The sequence below is a fragment of the Heloderma suspectum genome, chromosome 4 (assembly GCF_057233095.1).
Source record: "Heloderma suspectum isolate Gila_16-S chromosome 4, 16-S_ref, whole genome shotgun sequence".
NCBI classification, from domain to species: Eukaryota; Metazoa; Chordata; class Lepidosauria; order Squamata; family Helodermatidae; genus Heloderma; species Heloderma suspectum.
In genome coordinates, this window is record NC_139461.1 from 113,446,040 (window position 1) to 113,467,357 (window position 21,318).

At 44.2% G+C, this 21,318-nt stretch overlaps 2 protein-coding genes across 5 annotated transcripts in view; one reads left to right on the forward strand and one right to left on the reverse strand.

Annotated features, from left to right (window-relative positions):
• Positions 1–3,322, reverse strand: part of PRP4K (pre-mRNA processing factor kinase PRP4K) — a 39,650-nt gene extending 36,328 nt beyond the window's left edge. For 2 of the 4 annotated variants that reach the window (XM_084850436.1, XM_084850435.1), the window contains exon 1: positions 3,048–3,321. In XM_084850436.1, coding sequence (XP_084706562.1) covers positions 3,048–3,157 — 110 coding nt within the window. In that variant the 5' untranslated portion in view covers positions 3,158–3,321. Of the gene's footprint in view, positions 1–514 lie in introns of all 4 variants that reach the window. The other 2 variants (XM_084850437.1, XM_084850438.1) reach the window with 2 other exon arrangements.
• Positions 3,323–8,567: 5,245 nt separating this feature from the next.
• LOC146347311 (uncharacterized) lies at positions 8,568–19,806 on the forward strand. Its single transcript, XM_084850445.1, has 5 exons — positions 8,568–8,804; positions 9,475–9,694; positions 15,807–16,374; positions 16,553–16,633; positions 17,069–19,806. Exons 2-5 carry the CDS (start codon positions 9,668–9,670, stop codon positions 17,512–17,514), a joined length of 1,122 nt encoding a protein of 373 aa, XP_084706571.1. The 5' UTR covers positions 8,568–8,804; positions 9,475–9,667; the 3' UTR covers positions 17,515–19,806.
• Positions 19,807–21,318: the final 1,512 nt, after the last annotated feature.

Sequence of the window (21,318 nt, forward strand, 5' to 3'; positions counted from 1 at the left end):
TTCCAACCTGTATACATCTTTAAGAGTTAAAACCCTTCATCCATGGGGTGCTCTGCTAGCAAATTTTTGTTGATTCCCCCTTCCCTGTGCACCCCAAGAAGCTGCTCCAGGGAACAGCGTGGAAGTTGTTGCTGGGGGATCAATGAAAATTGCCTCTCCTCCTCCTCCAGCAGGTGCCTCACCTACATTCCAGTCCCTTCACTGAACAGAAGGAACCCTTCTGTTCCTCCAACACCAAATCTGGATCCAACCCAACGTCTCCACAGGCAGATCCATGAACATTTTGACTAAAACATGCTCTTAGGAAAGTAAAATCTCAGTAGTATACCATGGCACAGATTTAAGAATCTGTTGCCAAAGTACAGTTGAAGAAAAAACAAGAAATTAAAATGTCTTTTGAGGCTTTGGTCTAGTTAACTGCAGCCAATATTTTGCAACTAAGGTATTATATCACCCTCTGTGGTTTCTTTTTCTTTCTTTTAAGAAGTTCGGAAAAGTTGTGTGTATCCATTACCTTGGAAAACAGACTGCTCATCAAGTAACTTCGGTGATTGTTAGTTGTCAGTTGACATGAAAGCTAGTACTGGGATATAAAATTGCCAGATGTACTACCTACTTCCATGACTGCAAATTTATCCCTTACCCCCCACAAGTAACTGAAGTTGAAGAAAAGCAAACAGCAGTTAAACAGTGTTTCTCCCCATTTTTCCCCTTAGTAGATTGTCATTTGTTCCCATTTATATGCCAGCTATCTCACTGTGGCCATATGCTTATCACCTGGGAAAATGGTGAAGATCATGTTCTAACAAGAAAAACCAGTTTTATCTTTTAACCTCAACAGATGTTAACTCCCCTCAAAAAAGGTGTGTTTGATCCTGTTACTGGGTTGGTTGTTACATAAATATCTGCAGTGGAAATCCAACTCTGACACTTGAAAGTCAGTGTGAACTAGCAAAAACTTCATAGCTTAGTTTAATAAGTGAAAGTATCTCAAATTCTATTCCTACCATCCAAACCTAAAATGTTTCTTTCTATTAGCTAATAAGCAAGTCAAACTAGATTGGAAATCCTGAGTTTTCCAAGTTTATCAAATACGTAACATTTGTTTAGCAATTACCCCATGCAATTGTAAATGTAAAGTTCAGGGGTGGACAACATGCGCCCTGCATGTGGCCCCTGCCACCAAATTCAGGGGCAGTCCAAAAAGCGTTTTAAAGAAAAAAATGGCATCTATAGTGCTACAGGACCAAATTTAGCATGTTTGCAAGCTAAATTTGATCCTTGCAATGCTCACTAGTGAGTGGGTATGGAACAATGAAATGGTCAAATTTAGTTTGAAAACAAGCTAAATTTGACCCTTGTAGCACTACGGACACCATTTTTACCTTTAAACATTTTTTCTTACGGCCACTGAATTTGGTGGTACAGTCGGGGCAAACTGCCAATTTTATTTTTTCCCCCCAGGGGAGGGGAGGGGCAGACTGTGGGGGAGGGGTGTCTGGAGACCCTCAGACCTCCCACATTTGCCCACTTCAGCTATCAATACCACAATTTCTGGCTGTCAAAAAAAACAGAAGGACATTGGTACATGGCTTAGTAAATCACTCTTTCAACAGCTAACATCTAGGAGATTGTTATCTTTCTTACCAGCTGATCCTATTATTGTTTACCCTGTCAGTCAGTTCCAGTGAGTTCAATAAATCTTATTTCCAAGTCTATGTGCATAGAATGCCTTAGAATCACAGAGCTGGAGGGACCCATTGTACTAGCCTTTCATCACCTCAGAAAAAAGTGGGGAAACTGTAGCCATCCAGATGCTGTCTGATTCCAATACCATCAGCCCCAGAAAACAGAGTAAATGCTCAGAAATAATGAGAGTTGTAGTCCAACAGCATCTGAAGGGCAACAGCCTCTCCACCCTGACTAAGGCTTCCTTCAACAGATGCCTATCAGCTTTCCCCCTGAAAGCATCCAAGAAAGGGTGATTTCTACACTGCTAAATTAAATGCAGGGCCAACCTTGCCATGCAGCCAGGTGAAATGAACTGCTTCAGGCAACACCACAGGGGATTTGGGGGGGGGGGAGTAGAGAGGGAATGTGGAATTAGTGGCAAAATATTGCAGCAAAACTTTTTAAAATGCTGGTTCTAGATGGTGGAGCACTATCTTATACACTGCTTCAGGCAGAAAAATATCTTGGGCTGGCACTATAAATAAGAGCCAGCTATAAATGCAATTTACAAAAAAAACCAAAGTGCCTAGATATTCCTGTTACCAAACCTATTTCTTCTTATTCTGCCCTTGTGGACAAACTGAGCAGTTGTTCTCTGCCATCTTCATATCCTCTTAATAATTACTGTCAGGAAAAAGATTTCCTATCTCTGCACTGTAGTGAATTCAGAGAGGAAAGTCTATTCCCGAACATCTTCCAAGCAGAAGCCTTTAGAGAAGATAGCAAGAATAGTGTGAGCTGAGCCTGTGCACGCGCGTCACAGTCCTACACGCACAGCACAGTCCTACAAGAGCAGAACAAAGAAAGAAAAAGACGACCGCTCCTTGCCCCAAGGGTCTTACAGTGTTTAACATTCCCGTTCCCAGTCACCTGTGACCAAGCCGGGCGAGAGGTTCGTATTCTAGTATACTCTGAAGGCCTGGGGGTGGGGCACCCCTTCCGGGTGGGGGCAGGGAGTTTGGCGGGACTCGAAATTAGGCCCTCACCTACCTTCAGCCGAGCGGGAAAAAACCCGACCAGGCACTGAAGGTGGAAGGAGACGGAGGTGGGGGTAAGGAAAGTGCCGGTGGCGGTGAGTGACCGGCGCAGGAGCGTCTCCTGGCTCGAGAAAAGGCGGGTTATGAAGAAGCTTGTCCTACTCGAGCCTCAGACGCCAGGCCCAAAAAAGGCCGCCTCACGACCGTTATAACGGCCCAGTAGCCGCGCGTTCTCGCCCTTCCCCTCGTTCTTTCTACTCCTTCGCCCCATTTTCTCCTTGTCAAAGAGTGGCTTACAATGACTAGGGCTTTTGCTATCAAAAATATTGTTATTCTTACCCGCGCCCCCGCAACCCCAACTCCACCACAGTCGCCGCCGCCATTTTGAACTGCCGAACTCCTCCGCCGCCACCGCTGGGTGCTGGTGAGGAGGTTGGGGTGGGGCGCATGCGCGCTAAGAACACAAAGCGGAGCAACGGAAGGTGAAGGAATAAAAACTTGCTAGTCGCTTCAGAGCCGGAAATGAGGTAAGCTTCGCGACCCTGGAAGAGAGGGGGGGGAATAATTTCCGGCGAGTGGGGTGTCTGAACCTCCAGCAAGAATTCAGACTCAAGCTGCAACGATACTTCCGGTTCCCACAGGACGTAACCATGTGCGGGACATCCAACGCAAGTGGCAGAGCGGCTCACTATTCCGCGTAATCAACGTTCTTACCCTGCATATGGCGGTGTTCAAACGGGAACAGGAAGTGAAGGATAAGAATAAAACTTTTTGCTTCTATGGTCTCGAGTTTTTAAAGGCGAGCGGGTGGAAGCGGATATTGGATGGTTCTGCTTTAGGGAGCGTGGTTAAAGAGGCACCCTTCGGGCTCAGGCGTAGAAGCTTCTTGGCTGTTTATTCATCAGCCTTCCCAGGAATGTTCGAGAGAAACGAAGGGTGGGGAACGTTAGAACTCGTTTTAGTATGTATGCTCGGAAGTATGTCCCACTGTGTCTTGTGGCATGTACTCCCAAGTCAACGTGCACAGGATTGTAGTCTTGCAGCAAAAACATGTACTTTTCACATTGCAAGATTATTATTATTATTTATTGCATTTATACCCTGCCTTTTTTCCCTTGCAAGGAACCCAAGGCGGCTTACATTATCCTCCTCCTCTCCATTTTATCCTCACAACAACAACCCTGTGAGGTGGGTTGGGCTGAGAGTCTGTGACTGGCCCAAAATCACCCAGTGAGCTTCCATGGCCGAGTGGTGACTAGAGCCCGGATCTCCCAGCTCCTAGACCAACACTCTTGCCACTACACCACACTGGCTCTAATGTAACACATATTCTTTATTATTAATATTATTACTATTATAATATGCCATTCTATAACCTTGTTCTCAGGGCAGCTTGCAACAAAAATAAAACTGAATTTAAATATGTAAGTCAATAAAACATTTTTGTTGTTTATTCGGTCAGTCACTTCCAACTCTTCGTGACTTCATGGACCAGCCCACGCCAGAGCTTCCTGTCGGCCATCGCCACCCCCAGCTCCCCCAAGGTCAAGTCCGTCACCTCCAGAATATCATCCATCCATCTTGCCCTTGGTCGGCCCCTCTTCCTTTTGCCTTCCACTCTCCCTAGCATCAGCATCTTCTCCAGGGTATCCTGTCTTCTCATGATGTGGCCAAAGTACTTCAGTTTTGCCTTTAATATCCTTCCCTCAAGTGAGCAGTCTGGCTTTATTTCCTGGAGTATGGACTGGCTTGATCTTGCAGCCCAAGGCACTCTCAGAATTTTCCTCCAGCACCACAGTTCAAAAGCATCTATCTTCCTTCACTCAGCCTTCCTTATGGTCCAGCTCACGCAGCCATAGGTTACTATGGGGAATACCATTGCTTTAACTATGCGGATATGCAATAAAACATATAAACAGCCTAAAAAACCTCAGCGCCTCCCACCCCCCAAAGCAAGAATAGATTCAAAGGCCCAGGGGAAAAAAATTAAAAATCTTTGCCAGGTGCAAAAATGATAGCAAGGCAGGTGCCAAGTGAGTTTCTGTGGTGAGGGCATTCTAAAGCTGGGGTGCCACCACTTGAAAAAGCCCCTTTCCCCACTAGCCACCCACTGCACCTCACCTAGTGGGGTGACTTGGAAAAGGGTCTCAGATCAAGTTCTTAAGATTTAGGGCAGATTGCTTGGGGCCAAGCAGTCCTTCAGGTACCTTGGTCCCAAGCCATGAAGGGCTTTAAAGATCAAAAACAGCCCTTTGAATTGGGTCCAGAAATGAACTAGGAGCCAGTGAGATTGTAAAACATGATATGCTCACACCAGTCCAACCAATTATACACTGAGGGCCTTTCAGAAAATCAACTGAAAGCTTGCAATTTGTCCATTTTTCACTGGTTGTGCATCTATCCTGCCCACAACAATACCCCAGTATCCTATCAACACCATTCCAATGTAAGTTTTGAAAGTTCCTCCTCCCTCGACTGTTCACCACCAGTGGTCATTCTGACAGGCTGTACAGAGGGACAGCAGGGCCATTCCACCAGCCCTCCTGAAACATCTAATTCCCTCTTTCTTCCCCCCACCCCAATTCCTTTTTCCTTGTGTGTTGTGTCTTTTTGGCCAGTAAGCCTGCAGGTAGGGACTGCCTTGTTTCACTAATTACATGTAAGCCATTCGGGGAAGCTTTTTGGCTAAGGAGTGGGATAAAAACACTTTTCCATCAATCCATCAATACATGCAATAAGTGAGAGGTCCCCTATTAAAGGGAGGGGGTCACTTTGTTGTTCTAGACTGGTCTCTTTAAAATTTACTTCATATTACACCAGGAGAGGACTATTGCCCTCAAGCCCTGTTTGCAGCCTTCCCAGAGGCATTGGTTGGTCACCAGGGAAACAGGAAGCTGCTGGACAAGAACAGACTTTGGTCTGATGCAGCGAGGTTCTTATGCAAGCAGCTGTTACGTCAAATATCTCACAATGCAAAGGTAGAATTGCACTGAAAAATATAATGAACACTGCTTTTAGTCAGAATGATCGCACTGGAACAATATTTCCTAAATGATTCCACTGGAAGATTATTTAAATGTAGATTAGAAGTACCTTAGGAGCAGGGAGCTCGATTTTCTTTACATTATTATTTAATTTCTTAAGTGTATAGGCTACTTCTTATCTGGAGCTTAAGTGTATAGGCTACTTCTTATCTGGAGCTTTCAAAGTGGCCAACCATAAAATTTACATAAAACAGAAATGATAAAATCCAATCATATAGAATATAACCAATGAAACATCAATAAAATTAAGGTGACCGTTAACAAACCTGTTTGTCATAGAGCAATCCTATGCATATTTACTCAGATGTAAGTCCCACTGTATCCAGTGGTGCTTACTCCCAGCCCAGGTAAGCATGATTATAACCTTGTTCAATAGTAGTTACATGTAATTCCAGGTGGGATATGCCCTTTTTTGTTTACATAGTAACGTAAGTATGATGTACTTTAACACCACTACAACAATAATAGTAATAAGCACAATCCAATCAAAATTAAGCAATTTTAAATCCCACTGATTTCAGTGGGTGAGTTTGTACATTTCTCCCACTGAAATCAGTGGAATTTATCTTAGAATTGCTTCATGACAGGAAGACCATTTGGATCCTTCCATCAATTAATCTGTAGTGAATCCCCATGATTTCTACTCACCAAAATCTGTGCATGGTGTTTGGGTACAAACAGTGTAGGCGTCAAATCTCTCTTAATTTTGATATCTAGTTTGTTGTATCCCAGGTGTTGGAAGGGGGTGTTGTCACAGAGATTGCTGTTGCCCTGAAGGATCAGATTTTCACTTATATGGCATCTTTGAAGCTTGTTACTCAAAATAACCAGAAACCTGTGTTTCACATTTGTGACTATATATTGCAGAACACTATTCACACAACCAGTTACCTGGATGTAGCATTTTAAATGCTCTTAACAGCATCTACCAGAATAATCTTATTTTCTAGAAGATAGCTTGTTAGAATTTCCAGGGGTAACTAGACAAGTTCCAGAAGAGTAGCTGCCTCCATTTGTTGCAGCAAAAACAAGTGTTTGTGCCACCTTTAAGAGCTAAAATAAAATGTTATGGCATGAGCTTTTCTAGGCAAGAGCCTTTTTCATCAGAAGCATAATGGAGGAGGCTTGTTCTCTGTTGCTCCAGAAGGCAAGACTAGAACTAATGGGTGCAAATTGCAAGGAAGCAGATGTCAGCTAAACATTAAGAGAAACTTGTTAATAGTGAGAGCTGTTGGGTAGTGGAACAGATTGTCCCAGGAGGTGGTGAGCTCTCCTTTGCTGGAGGTATTTAAGCAGAGGATGAACAACCATCAGTTGGGGTGCTGTGGTTGCAAGATTTCTTCATAGACTAGAAGCTTGGACCTCCAAGGTCCCTTTGAACTCTAAAATTCTGTGATTCTATCATCAGACTGTGAAGGTATTGGATATATATGTGTGGATTGGGGGCAGGGGACAGATAACGGAACATATCCTGAAAATGAAGATAAACTTACACAAATGAGTGGGACTTGCTTCCTAGTAGACATGCATAAGATCAGGCTGAACAGCACTTTACTTTGGCTGGATTATGTCCATTTTTTAAAACACGCTGATTCCACAACCTGAAAAAGCAGAAAGGTGAAGTAGCTTTAAACAATAAATAAATCTGTGGCTCTGTTCTCAGTGCAGTGGGATGAAGGGAGAATAACCACCCAATTTCTTCTAAAGATACACAAAAAGCAAAGGTCACTGAATTGGCCATAAGAAGCATTCTAAAATACATATTAAGGTAATACCATTATTAGGCCAACTCAAAGATCACACACACACAAAAGAGAGCAAGCTTTCAAGGTCTCCAGATCTCTTCATCAGGCAAGATATTGCCAGTTGTTTTCCGGGCCAAATTCAAGGTGTTGGTTTTGACCTTTAAAACCCTATATGGTTCCAGCCCAGCCTATCTTAAGGAGCACCTCCAGCAACACCAGACAGGCCGCTTAACAAGGTCAGCCTCAGATGGCCTTCCCTCTGTCCCATCAGCCAGGACAGCTAGGCTGGTGAGGACGAGGGAGAGAGCCTTCTCTGTGGTGGCCCCCACTCTGTGGAACTCCCTCCCTAGGGAACTTGGCCCCTCTTTAATGAGCTTCTGCCACGCATTAAAAACGTGGTTCTTCAGGCAGGCATTCTGGGTGGGTTATTTTTTATGTTTTTAATGTAGAATTTTATTCTTTTAACTGTTTTGTTGTACATTGCCCAGAGTGGCTGGGTGACTAATAAATTTAATAATCATAATCATAATAATTACAAAAAGCAGGTTTGGGGGCTTAGGATAATTAGGCTCTGGTCATTTGAATGTCTGCAGTCTCTTCCCACATTTCATCTTAAGACTCTGACCATGCAGACATCATGATTTCAACATCAAGTGAGGCTTTTTCTCTCTCCAACCCCCAGCCCCCCAAGCTGCTTTTTGTAACATCTGGACTGATATAAGGGATCTATAGCTCTCGAGCACTTGCACAATTTTAATGACCTTTAAGTCAGCCTAACAATGGGATTACCCTAATAGGGACTTCCGAAGGTGATTCGTGGTTGCCAAGCCAAAGCCGGACAAAAATAAAGATCATAAAATAGTAGGTTTGGAAGGGGCTTGTAAGACCATCAAGTCCAACCCCCAGCGAAAGGCTGCAGCTGCTGTTCTCTGTAGTACCACCCCTGTGCTCTGAAATAAAGGGAGCGTGCATAAACAACATCTGCAATCCCGTTCAGAAGCAATTTGTACGTACTCCCTTAGTGCTTTGGTAGGAGGGGTCTCGGTATATTCTGGCTGGAACGTGTAGGCAGGAAAGGGTTTGGAGGAGCGGAAGCAGAGCGAAACCAATGAAAGCCATCCTGGGTTGCCTCCCCTGCTAAACAGAATGGAATATCCCTCTCTGTCTCCCCTTGGCTAATTTTGTGTGCATAGTATTTGCAGACATCCTGGATCTGTTTTCTGTTGCACAGGGATGATTAACAGAGGATGAGGATCTCAAAAGCTTGTTAAGACATCTCCACAAAACTTTTACCGTGGATAACAAAGGTATTTCCTTGAAGGCTGTACTCGAGCGGAGCCACGGGCATGAAAAGGGAAGAAGATTGCTAGTCTCTGCTGTCTGTCTGTTGGAAGACAAAAGCACAGAGGGCCCATACCATAAAATTGCCTTGTGTGTGTGATATAAGCCTCTACTTTGACTGCTTTCTCTCTGATGTTGACTTTTTTTAAAAAAGGACAATTGCTTCTGCCTCCGGTAAAAAGGAAGCAGTGTAGATTTGCCTTGCTTGATTCCATTGGATGATTAGCAAGGGCATGTTAATGACTTCAGCATCTTTGATATGCTGTGTCTTTTTAAATGCGTTTTAAGAAATCTTGCAAACACGGTTGGCTTCAGCGTTGTGAGAGAGATTGTTGAATTCTTGTACAGCTTTTTGTTTCTAGATATTCGGAGTGAAGATACAGTGTAATTGTAGCTGCAGTTTTTCTGGACTTGTTTATGGAATCTGTTAAGCCTAGCACTTTAGTTCTGTTATTTGAAAATACTTACCCAGCTGTCTTTCCAAATCACAGAGCCAAATTAAGATGTGGCTTTTAGCCTGTGGTTTTAACCTACTGCAAATAAACCAAGAAACCGACAGCTGTCATTGCACCAGTCTGTTAACATGTTAGCACAGCAAATCATGAAACAGATTTTTAACTCTTCTTTCTCTTCTAGGCTTGTATGTTTCTGCATTCTAAAGATGAATGAGTTTAATTATAAATGTCAGTATCGTTAGTCCAGAAAGCTCAAATTGCGTAATAAAAAAGCACACCAAACCAACATTTCATGTCTGTCTTTGCAACAATGGGCTTTTGAAATTTGCCCAGCCCGGTACAAGTCTGCAGATGCAAACATTGATCAAGATGAAATGGCCTTTACAGCACATAGGATGAAAGTAAGTAATCAACCTTTTAAAAAAACTGATAAAACATGTACAGTTTTCATCTTGTGTTCTGGATGCTACATGAGGTAACTATACTGGAATATTTATACGGATCGGAGGACTTTAATTAGCAATTGTTGGTATTAATGCTCTGTAGATGTTGGGACCTTTCCAAATGCTTCTTTTAAACACAAACAGCCCATAGTCATTACCCTATTGTTACAGAGAAGCAAGGTGTCCTTCCTGAAGTTAGCACTTCTGTTATGCGGAAGCCTAACCCTTTTCCAAGCCATAAACTGCGATAGTTTGTGGAGGGGGGTGGGAGGGAATGCAGCTTTTCTCCCTGCTAGCACTTCCTTTGCAGTAGTGAATGCCAGCAAAGATTCCCCCATCCCATCCCATGCAGCAGTGCCTCCACTATTTGATCTTTTCCCTCCTTCATATGTTTAGATTAAAACCCCTCACAGTTTTTGGTTAATTTTTTATGACTGTGTGCTGCTGCTCATCACTGCTTCCAGCACACAGCTCCCCTCAATATGAAAAAGAAAAAAGATGCTTGACAAGTGTCATTTCCTGCTTGCTGAAATACACACACACTTTCTATACCCGGGGCTGTAACTATACGATTGATGAAAACCTGAGTCTGGGAACTGAGGTCTCCAACAAATGGCTGCAAAGCAGCAGGGGGAGTAGTAATTTGGAGTAAAGAGGTGGTGGATGGGAGGGTGATGCTTAACCCTCCTCCCCACTGCTTTTCCCCCACAACCCCTTCCCTCCAACTGTTTTCCTTGCTGCACATTCATGACCCTAGTTGGGGGTGGGGGGGAAATGTTTGAAAGGAAAGGGCTTGCAAGGGGAAAGTAAGCACCCCCACCGCCTGCCTACCCCTCCTCTGATTGAAATTCCCTCGCCATTTCTCAGAGGTCTCAGTTTGGGTCTCTGCCTAAGCATGTGACTTGACAGCAGGAGCTCCCTGACTGAAATCTTGCCTCAGCTATGAATCCACTAGGTGGACCTTAAGCAAGCTGCTGTACTCCCATCCTTGGTCACCACTGACCCGCAATATGGAAAGAGGAGGAGGAGGAGTAATAGAGATAATAATACTGACCTACCTTAGAGGGATTCTGTAAGAATTACTGAGATAATGTATATAAATCATTATGAACATGCTAAAGTGCTACATCAACAGTGAAATCCTGTACATGTCTACTCAGAAGTAAGCTCTGTTGAGTTCAGTGAGGCTTACCTCCAGGCAAGCAGGTACCGGATTGCAGCCTAACACTTAGTATTTTATTATGAGCACTTATGTGGTCAGTTTGTTATTTGAACATTTCTGTTTACTGACGCTAGTCACCACCATACAGGTTACAGTGAGCTCAAGGTAATAGAGTAGCTTTCAGCCCTTGGTCTATGTTACATTTCTTACATTAAAGTTATAATCCTAACTATTCTTACTCAGAAGGAAATCTCAGTTTAATCAGTGGGATGTACTTCTGAGTAAACTTGGTTACAATTGTGCTCTAGGACAGTTCTATCCTTAAGCACCACATTTCCAAATTCCATTTCAAATTAAGTTCCATAGAAACATTTGGACTTGCAAGTAAATGATTTAGGGCGCAAGCCTATGCATGTTTAGACAGCCTTGCTGGCTGGGGAATGCTGGGAGTTGTACACCTTTTCTCTGCCTAAACATGCATAGGATTGTGCCGTTAGAGGTGAGATGTGTGTCTTGGATAGTAGGGATGAAAGAAAAATGACCCAGCACAAAGAAGATAGAATACTGTTTTCATTTTTGTTTGTACTACCATAATTGTGTTCCCCCTTCATGGATCACTGCCTTATTGTGGCAAAGGGGTTTGCGTAACTCAGTGAAGCCATAAGCTATGCCATGCAGGGCCACCCAAGACGGACAGGTCATGGCGGAGAGTTCTGACAAAATGTGGTCCACTGGAGAAGGAAATGGCAACCCACTCCAGTATGCTTGCCAAGAAAACCCCATGGAACGTATCACAAGGCTAAAAGAGATAACGCCGGAAGATGAGCCCCTCAGGTCGGAAGGTGTCCAATATACTACTGGGGAAGAGCAGAGGGAATTTCCAAGTAGCGCCAGAAAGAGTGAAGCGGCTGGGCCAAAGCCGAAAGGACACTCAGCTGTGGATGTGTCTGGTGGTGAAAAGAAAGTCCGATGCTGTAAAGAACGATATTGTTTAGGAACCTGGAATGTAAGATCAATGAATCAAGGTAAGCTGGAGGTGGTCAAACATGAGATGGCAAGATTGAACATCGACATCTTGGGAATCAGTGAACTAAAATGGACAGGCATGGGCGAATTTAATTCAGGTGACCATTATATCTACTACTGTGGGCAAGAATCCCTTAGAAGAAATGGAGTAGCACTTGTAGTCAACAAAAGGGTGGGAAAAGCAGTACTGGGGTACAATCTCAAAAACAATAGAATGATCTCAGTACGAATCCAAGGCAAACCATTCAACATCACAGTAATTCAAGTCTATGCCCCAACCACTGATGCCGAAGAAGCTGAGGTTGATTGGTTCTATGAAGACCTACAACACCTTCTAGAACTAACACCAAAAAAAGATGTCCTTTTCATCATAGGGGATTGGAATGCTAAAGTAGGAAGTCAAGAAATCACCAGGATAACAGGCAAGCATGGCCTTGGTGTACAAAATGAAGCAGGACAAAGGCTAATAGAGTTTTGCCAAGAGAACATGCTGCTCATAGCAAACACTCTTTTCCAACAGCACAAGAGGCGACTCTACACATGGACATCACCAGATGGTCAATATCGAAATCAGATTGATTATGTCCTTTGCAGCCAAAGATGGAGAAGCTCTATACAGTCAGTAAAAACAAGAATTGGAGCTGTTCAGGTATGACCTAAATCATATCCCTATGAATATACAGTGGAGGTGAGGAATAGATTTAAGGGATTAGACCTGATAGACAGAGTGCCTGAGGAACTATAGACGGAGGTCCGTAACATTGTACAGGAGGCAGCAACTCAATCCATCCCAAAGAAAAAGAAATGCAAGAAAGCCAAGTGGCTGTCTGATGAGGCTTTACAAGTAGCTGAGGAAAGAAGGGAAGCAAAAAGGAAGGGACAAAGGGGAAGATATAGCCAACTGAATGCAGAGTTCCAGAGAATAGCAAGGAGAGACAAGAAGGCCTTCTTAAATGAACAATGCAAAGAAATCGAAGAAAACAATAGAATGGGAAAGACTTGAGATCTCTTCAAGAAAATCAGAGATCTCAAGAGAACGTTTTGTGCAAAGACGGGCATGATCAAGGACAAAGAAGGCAGGGACCTAACAGAAGCAGATGAGATTAAGAAGAGGTGGAAAGAATACACAGAAGAACTATACAGGAAAGATCTCAATGTCCCTGATAGCCATGATAGTGCGGTCACTGAACTTGAGTCGGACATCCTAGAGAGTGAAGTCAAGTGGGCCTTAGGAAGCATTACTAACAACAAAGCTAGCGGAGATGACAGTATTCCAGCTGAGCTATTTAAAATCCTAAAAGATGATGCTGTTAAAGTGCTGCACTCAATATGCCAACACATTTGGAACACTCAACAGTGGCCACAAGACTGGAAAAGGTCAGTGTACATTCCAATTCCAAAGAGTGTTCAGACTACCGTAGAATTGCGCTCATTTCACATGCCAGCAAGGTGATGCTCAAAATCCTACAAGCTAGGCTTCAGCAGTATGTGAACTGAGAACTACCGAAAGTACAAGCTGGGTTTCGAAGAGGCAGAGGAACTAGAGATCAGATTGCCAACATTCACTGGATCATGGAGAAAGCAAGAGAATTCCAGAAAAACGTCTATTTCTGCTTCACTGACTACACTAAAGCCTTTGATTGTGCGGATCACAACAAACTGTGGCAAATTCTGAAAGAGATGGGAGTACCAGACCACCTTACCTGTCTCCTGAGAAACCTGTACGAGGGTCAAGAAGCAACAGTAAGAACCAGACATGGAACAACCGATTGGTTCAAAATTGGGAAAGGAGTACGACAAGGCTGTATATTGTCGCCCTGCTTATTTAACTTATATGCAGAGTACATCATGAGAAACGCCGGGTTGGATGAATCACAGGTCAGAATTAAGATTGCCGGGAGAATTATCAACAACCTCAGATACGCAGATGATACCACCCTAATGGCAGAAAGCGAAGAAATCTAAAGAGCCTCTTGTTGAAGGTGAAAGTGGAGAGTGCAAAAGCTGGTTTGAAACTCAACATTAAAAAAACGAAGATCATGGCATCTGGCCCCATCACTTCCTGGCATATAGAAGGGGAAAAAATGGAAGCAGTGACAGATTTTATTTTCTTGGGCTCCAAGATTACCGCAGACGGTGACTGTAGCCATGAAATTAAAAGACACTTGCTCCTTGGGAGGAAAGCTATGGCAAACCTAGACAGCATAGTAAGAAGCAGAGACATCACCTTGCCGACAAAGGTCCGTCTAATCAAAGCTATGGTTTTCCCAGTAGTAATGTATGGCTGTGAGAGCTGGACTATAAGGAAGGCTGAGCGCCGAAGAATCGATGCTTTCGAACTGTGGTGCTGGAGAAGATTCTTACGAGTCCCCTGGACTGCAAGGAGGTCAAATGAATCAATCCTAAAGGAAATCAACCCTGAGTGCTCATGGGAAGGACAGATACTGAAGCTGAAGCTCAAATATTTTGGCCACCTAATGCAAAGAGAAAACTCTTTGGAAAAGACCCTGATGCTGGGAAAGACTGAAGGCAAAAGGAGAAGGGGACGGCAGAGGATGAGATGGCTAGATAGCATCACCGATGCAATGAATATGGACTTGAGCACACTCCGGGAGAGAGTGGAGGACAGGAAGGCCTGGCGTGCTGTGGTCCATGGGGTCACGAAGAGTCGGACACGGCTTAACGACTGAACAACAATTGTGTTCAGTGATGTTTTTCTTTGTAAAACTAGCAGGCAGCTGGAGTAAATCCAGCAAGTGTCTGTTTGCTCCATGATTAGAATCCCCCAAAGGAATTGCTAATATACTGAAAGACAGTTTGTAAGTAGCTCTTCCATTTTGTTGTGTGCTGGGTTTTTATTCCCCATTTATATTTTACCTTGACAGGTTGTTAAAATCACACACATGCTTCATAGCTCTTTAAAACATTATTTAGATTCTTTTAACATCGTAACCTAGAATTTGTAAAATACTGATGGTCAGACTGTAGGATAATTCAACTTTTTTTTTTAATATAAGGAGTAAATACAGCTTTTCATTTATTATGTGTTAAGTATTGAGGAAGGAGGAATTTAATAACTGCTCTCGATCCCCATGCTGGCTGGGGATGATGAGAGTTATGCTCCAACACCTTTGGAAGGCACCAGATTGGGGAAGGCTGCCTTACATTACGCAGTGTCTGAAGCCACTTTCAGTGGGCAGTGGTGAAGCAGTCGGGCACCACACAGTTAGTGTTGGAACAGATGTGGGGTGGGGAGGAACCTTCCAACCCTTTCAAGGAGATAAAGAAGACTCTTAATATGTTGCCATTTTGTTAGCTGACTAATGTTGATAGAAACGTTAGGATTTCTAAAATATTTTGACTAGCTTTGGCACATGAATTTATCCATCTTTGCTCCATTGTTACATGGATGTTTTTGTCTTACTGTCTGTGTGAGCCTCCTTGAGCATTATTTTATATGAAAAAACAACATGTAAATCAACTGAATAATAATTTATATTCCCCACCCCCCTTCCGCACCCGCCAAAAGAGCTGAAAGTTCAGAATGGTATATCTTGTAGTTTGTCTGGAATCAGGGTTGGGTGAGCATCTCAAATGTCCACGTAACCTGCCTTGTCTGCACTGAAGATACCTGGAAATTAGCACAGGCATGCAGTCTCTTCATTTTAAAATGACAGCCATCCAAAGAAGGCCAAAATGTGTGTGATTTGAAAACCTCACGAATGCAGTTGTCGCAGTTGCTTGGGGACAGATGGTGTTGTGCCCTCCTTTGGTCTGCCTTCTTTTTGTTGAAAAGTTTGAGTTGCGTGCCCTGCAAGACGTGCTGTCTCCCAGCTTGTCGTTTTCTTCCTTAATGACAAAATATATCTCCTATTTCTATAGGTTGTGCATTCCAGCACAATGAGCCGCCGTGGCAACAACTGGGCCTACACGGAGGTCATCGACCTCCTAGATATATGGGGGGAGCAGAAGATCCAGAAGCTGCTTCAGAGCAGCTATAGAAATATGGACACCTTCCAGGTAATTGCAAGTGAAATGGCAAAGCGGGGCCATGAACGTACTGCCCAGGAGTGCCGGACCAAGACCAAAACGATGCGAAGGGATTACAAAAAGGCCAAGGACAACTCCTCTTCCGGGGGTGGGCGAATGACATGCCCTTTTTATGAGCAGCTCGATCGAATATTGGCTGGCGATTCTAGCTTTCATCTCCCTAGGAGGCTACAAAACGTTGTAGTGCCAGAGGAATCGTCGGGTGATGCCAATTCCTTGTGCCCCACAGTGGAGGGAGCTGTGCCAGTTGTGGCTGAGGACTACAGTGAGAGCCAGGACCGGTTTTCTCCATGCCCGCAGATCTCAGTAGAGATCTCTGATTCCGCCACAGCCAGTCCCATGTTCTATGTGACAAGGGCAGCCTCTGTGAAGCCTGCAAGCATGCCTTGGCCAGCAGCAAGTAAGAACTCTGCTTTGTGTGTCTAAACAGAACTCATTGCAAAATTGTACCTAGCCACTGGTCATTATGAGCTGTTGTTCATTTCTCCTTTTGTGTTGGAGCTAGCTTGCTATTGCTAGTTCAAGTGTAAACGTGTATCTAATATATTTGTATTTCATGCTTTTTTTGTTCCTCCTAGAAGTGGATCCTCCAACTCCCTCCCTGCCATCTATATTCCCCAGTAACCCAGGCAGTTCATCAACCACAGGCTCCAGAATGGGTAAATATACAGCTGGGTGGGCAACTTTAGGGGGCCCGGGGGCCATTTTCACCCCCTGCCTCCCCTCAAACGCTGCATTTCCTGGGGCACTGGGAGAAAAATTGGCGGCAAACCACAGTGGAAGCCTGAAAAGCTCAAATGTAGCTTGTTTCCAAGCTAAATTTGACCCTTTTAGCACTCCATAGCAGTTACAGAGTGCTAGAAGGATCAAATGTTGCTTATTTTCAAGCTAAATTTGCCCTCTTTTGTGCTCAGTAGCACCAGAATGGCCGATATTTGGGCAGCAGGAGCCACACCGGAGAGGCTATGGGCTGCTTGTTGCTCACCCCTGATATACAGCATTGGCTTCATTTTATTGGTATTTGACATGCCTGGAATCCTTTGCATCATATGGCAATTTGTACCGCCTTTTAATATGTCTTTGTGTGTCTTCAGATGCAATTCTGTCACCCTCATCTGCTCTGCTGCACAACTGCAGTGCTCTCCCTTCTGAAGGGCGTCTGACTAGAGTCCGAAAGCGGCAAAGGAAAACCAGGAATGACTTGGTCATGGAATTGTCACGAATAGCCGACAGGAGGGTTCAAACAGCCACCGACAGGATCCTGTCGTCTTTGAATAGGTATGCCACGGCAGACCTGCAAGATCGCGAGAGGGACCGGGCAGACACGGCGCAAATTATAGCCATTATGCATCGCCAGACGGAACTGCTGGAGTCGCTGGTGCAAATGCAGTCTGTCGAGCAGACTCTGGTCTCCCCTGCACCCTCATGGCACGCCCGGCCCCGTTCTGCCATCTCTCCTCCCTCCCGCTCAGGTGTCCCAAGGCGAACGCTGATGCCTAGGGTGAACCACAGGAGGAGGCCGCAGAAGTACAGCCCTTAAGGACGCCCTTGCACTTTCCGTACTGCACCAGATAGTCTGGTTTTGATGGCTCAACCTTTTGCCACCACCCATTTTACCTTTTTTCTGCTTTCTATTCCTTAAAATGTTATATAACATCTAAACTCTCCCACGCCCCCCCCCCTTTAATTAAAAGCATTCCATTAAGATCTGGGAAGAGGCACACACACGCAATGATTGGGACAAGCTGGAGATCCACAGTCTGCTTCTTCTACATGGCCCTTTGTCCACTTTTGATTGTTGGGGCCAGCTTTCCTCTTTGTGCAAACGGGATGAAGACACTGTTATGGACATACATGTGAAACTGTATCGCTCTTAGGGAATGACTATAACACAGTATAAGCTAATATCAAACATGTATTTAGTCCGAACAGTGAGCTAGTTGCATTGTAGAGCAGAGCAGTGACGTAGTCCTTACCCAAAGGGCTCTGGGCACCTCTGCACATTGGTTTGCTGTGGTTTGGTACTTTTGTACTGAATAGGAAGGAGGAAAGGATACCCGTTTCATCCACCTCCTCCCAATGTTGTCCCTTTTGTGATGTATAGAAATAGGTACCGTTTTCCTTCCCAGCGGAAAGCATGACTCCTGTGATGTGGGAGGTGGTGCCCTCAGTGGTATTTCTGTTGTCTCTCACCTGTGCTGTGGACAAGTGAGGGATGCATACTGGTGCACACAGGCTTTTAAAACCATGATGCAGACATGTCCTCGCAGTTTAGGTCAGGTAGATGAGTTGGCTGTAGAAAGAAAAAGTTTCAGATGGATCAAGGAGTGATGAAGAGTTTGAAGGAGGAAGGAGAATTGACTTCATCAATGAAAGGTAGGCTATTCCAGGCCAAGGGAGAGGTGTGCACTAGACTTGAAGACACCAGCATGTGAAGGAGACCATGCAGGCTGATTGCAGTTGAGTTTGCATTGGAGAGTGAGGATAAGATATAGTCAGTGTAGAAAGGGGAACAGCATTAAGTGTAAAGACTAAAAGCTTACTGTTAGCATGGAGATCAACAGGAGTGGTATCAGTGGGTGTTGGGGACTGGCTGTATTGTTGTTCTTTGCACTACTGTTGCTGTGTAACCTTGTGCTAATCCCACTAGTCTGTGACTAACAGCGATTAACACATGGATTGGCACAACTCCCATCTGGGTTTTTGGTGCTAAGTGCACCAATTGAGCATGCCTCTCACTCCACATTGAGTATGCCTCTCGCTCCACTGTTACTGCAGAAAGCAACAATTTGAAAGTGCTCTGAGACAGACAGAGAGAGAGAGAGAGAGAGAAGGACTCTATAAGATAGAGTCATATGGCGTATAGTAGGCACAGCATACAATGGAGAAGGCTCATAGGCACCCAAAGTAATGATCTTAAGTAAACAACTTTTCCAACTATAAAATGTTATGATTGGAATAAGTAAGCCACAGTCGATGAGAATAGTGGTTTGAAAACTTTGATCCAAGGATCCTTCAATGAGATGATCCATCATGATGGACAGATTTTTCCTGAAAAACCATGCTTAATACAGTTGATCTTCCCAGGCAATATGCAGACACAGGAGTGCTGGATATGCCTAGGGTGTATCCTTGCATCACATGAGGCAATAGAGAGGGCCTACAGGCCTGGCCTGTGCCCTACGTGGATTGTATAAGCCCCACAACATCCTCCAAAGTATTGGAAGATGCTTAGGAACAGACACATCAGTGTAAAAAGATTTTCCATGAAAGTAGTAAGTTTAAAAACCACTGGACTAGAGGGAGTGTACGTAAAGGTAAACCCTTTTAACTTCCTGTCATGTGAGTAGTAGCCAAACTGAGAGCCATCAGACTGTATTTCACTAGTTAGCAAAGATAACAGATGAATTAAGTGTCTGTGGAGAGACATACCACAGGCATTTAGATCAGCCTTTCCCAGCCTGGCGCCTTCCAGATGTTTTGGACTTCAGCTCCCATCAGCCCCAGTTAGCATGGCCAGTGGTCAGGAGTGCTGAGAATTGTAGTCCAAAACATCTGGAGGGGACCAGGTTGGGGAAGCTGCTTTAAATAGTGGGGAGCAAATTGTTTTGGTCTACAAAAATGATAGTAGATGAATACGGCGCCTTGCATGAGTTTGACAACTGGAATGTGTGAGATCACTTCTTTCAGCAAGATGCCAGGGCAAGGGCAAGATTCTGCTAAGAAACCTACATTTATGTATTGTATTTTTGCTTTCTTTCGTAATAGCAAATGCTTGTTCTTTGCTTGCTTGTATGATAAATCCTGTTCCATAAAATCCTAGTTTGAAACCAAACTGTTCTCCCTCTTTTTCTATGTGAACTGAAAGCTACCTGCACTAAAAACTGAATGCATTACAAGACACTCATCCTTGCCTGTTGGAGAAGGGATAAGTAGGGTAAATACTCCAATCTGCCTTGGGTAAGGGATGCAAGGTGAACCAAGTAGGGGACAACAGTGGAGAAGGCAACCCAAGTCTGATCTGGGCAGAGCACAGCCTAAAGTGCTGAGAGAGGAGGGTGTTGGAAGTGTAGGTGTAACTCAGCCTACAGCGAAGCTGCTGCATGGAAAATAGAGCAACAGCCTTTCTCACGTTGCACTTTCCGTTCTGGTGGCGGCGGAAATTGGGTCCAGGCAGACAGGGCAAGCAAGCAAACAACAGCAGAAGCCATGAGAATGAAATGGGGCTATTCAAGGAGGGGGATGGGTCACCTGAGGGCATCTTTCTCAGGCGGCTTCTAGAACCTGGGTCCGACACTAAAACTAGGGGTGTTTGCCTACCTGTAACACCCCTCTACTCCTGCCATGGATCACTGCTCTCTCCACCACTCCCTCCCCCTTATGTTGAATGCTGTTGTTTTACTTTATTCTCCAATAACCAGCTCAGCACTGGCTAAAGAAGCAGGATATCTTAGTAAACTGGTGGTTACCATTTCTTTTTTTAAAAAACTTGAAAAAAATCCTGCATTTTATATTATAGCGCATTATATTATATAGTGGCCTGCAGCCTATGGAAGCTTGCGCCACAATAGATTTGTTAATTGTAATGATGCTACACGACTTTCTTGTTTATACCTGGGAGTAGGCTCCACTGAATCCAGCGGGGCTTAATTCTGACTACGCATGTATCAGATTGCTCTGTAACAACACATTCCCTACTCAGAAGGAAGTCCCATTGAGTCCTGTGGGGCTTCTTCCTAAGTAAGTATGCATGGGATTGCAACATAAGAAATGTTCAGCTTCAGAATGTTTAAGCGTCCAATAGATTCAGGTACACTTACAGTGGAGTGGCTATAATTCAGAAACATTCCACAGCATTTGCTATTACCATTAGCACTGGACAGTGAATGGGGGCGGGGGGTGGAAGATAACTGGCATTTTGATGAATGCACTTACATGCATGAGGACTAGTGTCAATGTGCATGCATCAGCCACACAGAAACGTAATTTCTAGAGCCTTGGGGAAGAGGCAGAAACTTGAAGAACTCTACTATACATATATATGCATTCTAGCCCAGGTTTTCCCCAAAGTGTCTTATCAGGGACAGCATAGCCTCCGACGGTGCACAGATGAAAATAGCTATAGGCTTGTACTACCCCATTCTCGGGGAGTGCTTTGCAACCTTTGCCCACTCTACTGTTTCACATAAATGAGGGCTCTTCACCCTTGCTGTAGGCTTTATTTACTTTGAAATCTGTCCTCCATTCATTTTAAAGCCGAGTTGCTGCTTGTTCTTTTGGTAAAGCTGTCCTGGAAAAACATAATGGTCTTCTGATTTGTTATCAGCAGTTGAAAACGCACTTC

What these genes read in the sequence shown, in the direction of transcription:
- LOC146347311 (XM_084850445.1), top strand. Translation starts at nt 9,668, where the DNA reads ATGGCCTTTACAGCACATAGGATGAAA. An exon ending in TTACAGCACATAGGATGAAA is followed by an intron (nt 9,695 to 15,806) that starts GTAAGTAATCAA and finishes CTATTTCTATAG; the next exon opens with GTTGTGCATTCCAGCACAAT. An exon ending in CATGCCTTGGCCAGCAGCAA is followed by an intron (nt 16,375 to 16,552) that starts GTAAGAACTCTG and finishes TGTTCCTCCTAG; the next exon opens with AAGTGGATCCTCCAACTCCC.